We start from the raw sequence: 2510 nt of genomic DNA, 5'->3' as shown, positions 1-2510 counted from the left end.
TTGTTACCGGTGCCGCTATTTTCTCTCTGGAGCCACAGTTCTTCCGCTTCTTCTAAGGGAGGGTACCCCCCTGACCGACTAAGGCCAGGTACCCATTTATCTACTCGCCATATAGGGCTTTCGAACAGCTGGGTTGGCTGAAAATACAAGAGTTAATGAACAGACGTGAGAACGACGTTTGAATCCCGTGGCCCTTAGCAGGCAGGTACTTCCGCATCACAGTAATCCACGTCTATGCCCCAACCACTGATGCGGAAGAGGTTGAAGTGGACCTGTTCTATGAAGACCTACAACACCTCATAGAACTAACACCAAAAAATGATGTCCTCCTCATCATAGGGGGCTGGAATGCTAAAGTAGGAAGTCAAAAGGTAACCGGAATAACAGACAAGTTCCCTCTTGTTTTTACAGCAAGAGACTAAAGTGCCTCCCCAGAAACATTCTGTAACTCATTGTACACTTGCTTGGAGCGGACATTAAATAATAAACTAGTGAAGAAGTAGCCGGGTGGTAGGAATGGAGCAGGTTTGCCTGTTATTGCTTGAAGCCACTCCTTGCTCTCAGGTGCATGGCAGTCTTGCCTCCTTTGTGTGAGCCATGCTGGTTGCTAGGTCTGCAAATAGGTCTGAGAAGAGGGAGGGGATCTGGTGCAGATTGTTACCTTCTCCTCCTCCCTCTTAGGTTTCTGTCTGGGCCTCTTTCACTCAGCTCATTCTGGAGAAGAGTGTGGACAGACTCATGTGCACAGGGGACCACATTTAGCAATTTCCAGGATATGACACCCTACAGCAGGGGTCATTTCATAGAAAAAGAGGGGCAGGAGCTCATTAGCATAACTTATTAACACAACTTATTTGCATATGCCACACCCCCTGACATCACGGGAAGTGTGTCAGAAGGCAACCCCCACCACTCAGGCTCCACTGGACTGTTTTGGATTGCTAGCTATTGGGGGGGGGGGAACGCGCAGATCTGCCCTCACAGAGGAGGGAGAGCTTGTACCTGAAGGTGGGCCGGGGGGAGGGCTCTGCAACTTACCTGGCTGCTTCTTGCTCCTCATGGCCTGACTGAGGGCTGCTGGGAGCAGGGGGCGGGGCTTGTTGCATGTGCCCGCCCCCTGGGCTCCTTACTGCCGGAGTTCCGCTCCTGTGCACTCCTGCAGGAAATGACCCCTGCCCTACAGGCAACCATCTGCATTAGGGTTGCCAGGTCTGGGTCGGAAAATATCTGGAGACTCTGGGGGTGGATCCAGGAGAGCGCGGGGTTTGGGGAAGGGCCTCAGCATGGTACAAGGCCCTAGAGTCCACCCTTCACAGCAGCCATTTTATCCAGGGGAGCTGATCTCTGTCAGCTGGAGATGAGTTATAAAAGCAGGAGATCCCCAGGCCCCACCTGGAGGCTGGCAACCCTCATCTGCGTGACTGTTACCTTTTTGGCTCCAAGGGAGAGGGCTTTCTTGCTTGCTTCTTCGAAGTCCTCATCTTGTCCAATGTTAGCCTGAGAGGTTTAACAACAAAAAGAAGAGCACCTAAATGCAAATAAAACAAGAACTCTGGCCTTACCATTGCCACGGGAATTATGGGGTGACATTACAAATGAGTGGGACGTTTGTTGTTTCATATGCAAAGAAAAGAAAGGAGGCTCGGGAATGCATCTGTTCTCCATCCCCAAAACATCACATTAGCTCAGAAATTCTCAAACTCTCACTTTTAAAATGACAGCTTGCTTGATTATTTCTCACCGCTCACCACAGGCTGGGCTAACTTATTTATTCCAGTAGAAAAGAGCAGGAGTCCAGAAGCACCTTAACGACTAACAAAATCTGTGGGCAGGTACAGGGCCGGCTCCAGGTCTTTTTGGACACTAGACGAGGCTGCCTTCTGGCGTCCCCCTGCGCCCTCAATTACAGGGTTGCCAACCTCCTGGCGGGGCCTGGAGAAAAGGAAGACTCTCCGGCGGCTTTTTCGGGGGCACCTTCCAAAGTGGCCATTTTCTCCAGGAGAACTGATCTTTGTTGCCTGGAGAACAGTTGTAATCCCAGGAGATCCCCAGCCACCGCCTGGAGGTTGGCAACCCTAAGTTGGAGGAGGGGAGGAGACCTGTTTCACTGGAGCCAGGGGTCATTTCCTGCAGGAGCGCACAGGAGCAGAGCTCCGGCAGTAAAGAGCCCAGGGGGGCGGGCACATGCAACAAGCCCCACCCCCCACCCCCTGCAGCCAGGTAAGTTACAGAGCCCCCCCACAGCTAGCAATCCAAAACAGTCCAGTGGCACCTTTAAGACCAAGTCTTATTCAGGTACAAGCTCTCCCTCCTCTGCGAGGACAGATCTGCGCGTTTCCCCCCCAATAGCTAGCAATCCAAAATAGTCCAGTGGAGCCTGAGCGGTGGGTGTTGCCTCCTGACACACTTCCGGTGATGTCAGGGGGTGTGTCATATGCAAATGAGTTATGCTAATGAGCTCCTGCTCCTCTTTTTCTACGAAATGATCCCTGGTTCTAGTCCTAGTGACT

At 52.0% G+C, this 2510-nt stretch overlaps 1 protein-coding gene across 1 annotated transcript in view; it reads right to left on the bottom strand.

Moving 5' to 3' along the window:
• Window positions 1–2510, bottom strand: part of ASS1 (argininosuccinate synthase 1) — a 179718-nt gene that overhangs the window by 167571 nt on the left and 9637 nt on the right. Inside the window, exon 2 of the mRNA XM_015411491.1 lies at window positions 1429–1497. Coding sequence (XP_015266977.1) covers window positions 1429–1497 — 69 coding nt within the window. The remainder of the gene's footprint in view (window positions 1–1428; window positions 1498–2510) is intronic.

The sequence above is a fragment of the Gekko japonicus genome, unplaced genomic scaffold, assembly GCF_001447785.1.
Source record: "Gekko japonicus isolate JY-2015 unplaced genomic scaffold, Gekko_japonicus_V1.1 scaffold463, whole genome shotgun sequence".
Classification (NCBI taxonomy): Eukaryota; Metazoa; Chordata; class Lepidosauria; order Squamata; family Gekkonidae; genus Gekko; species Gekko japonicus.
This window is presented reverse-complemented; position numbering and strand designations above follow the sequence as displayed.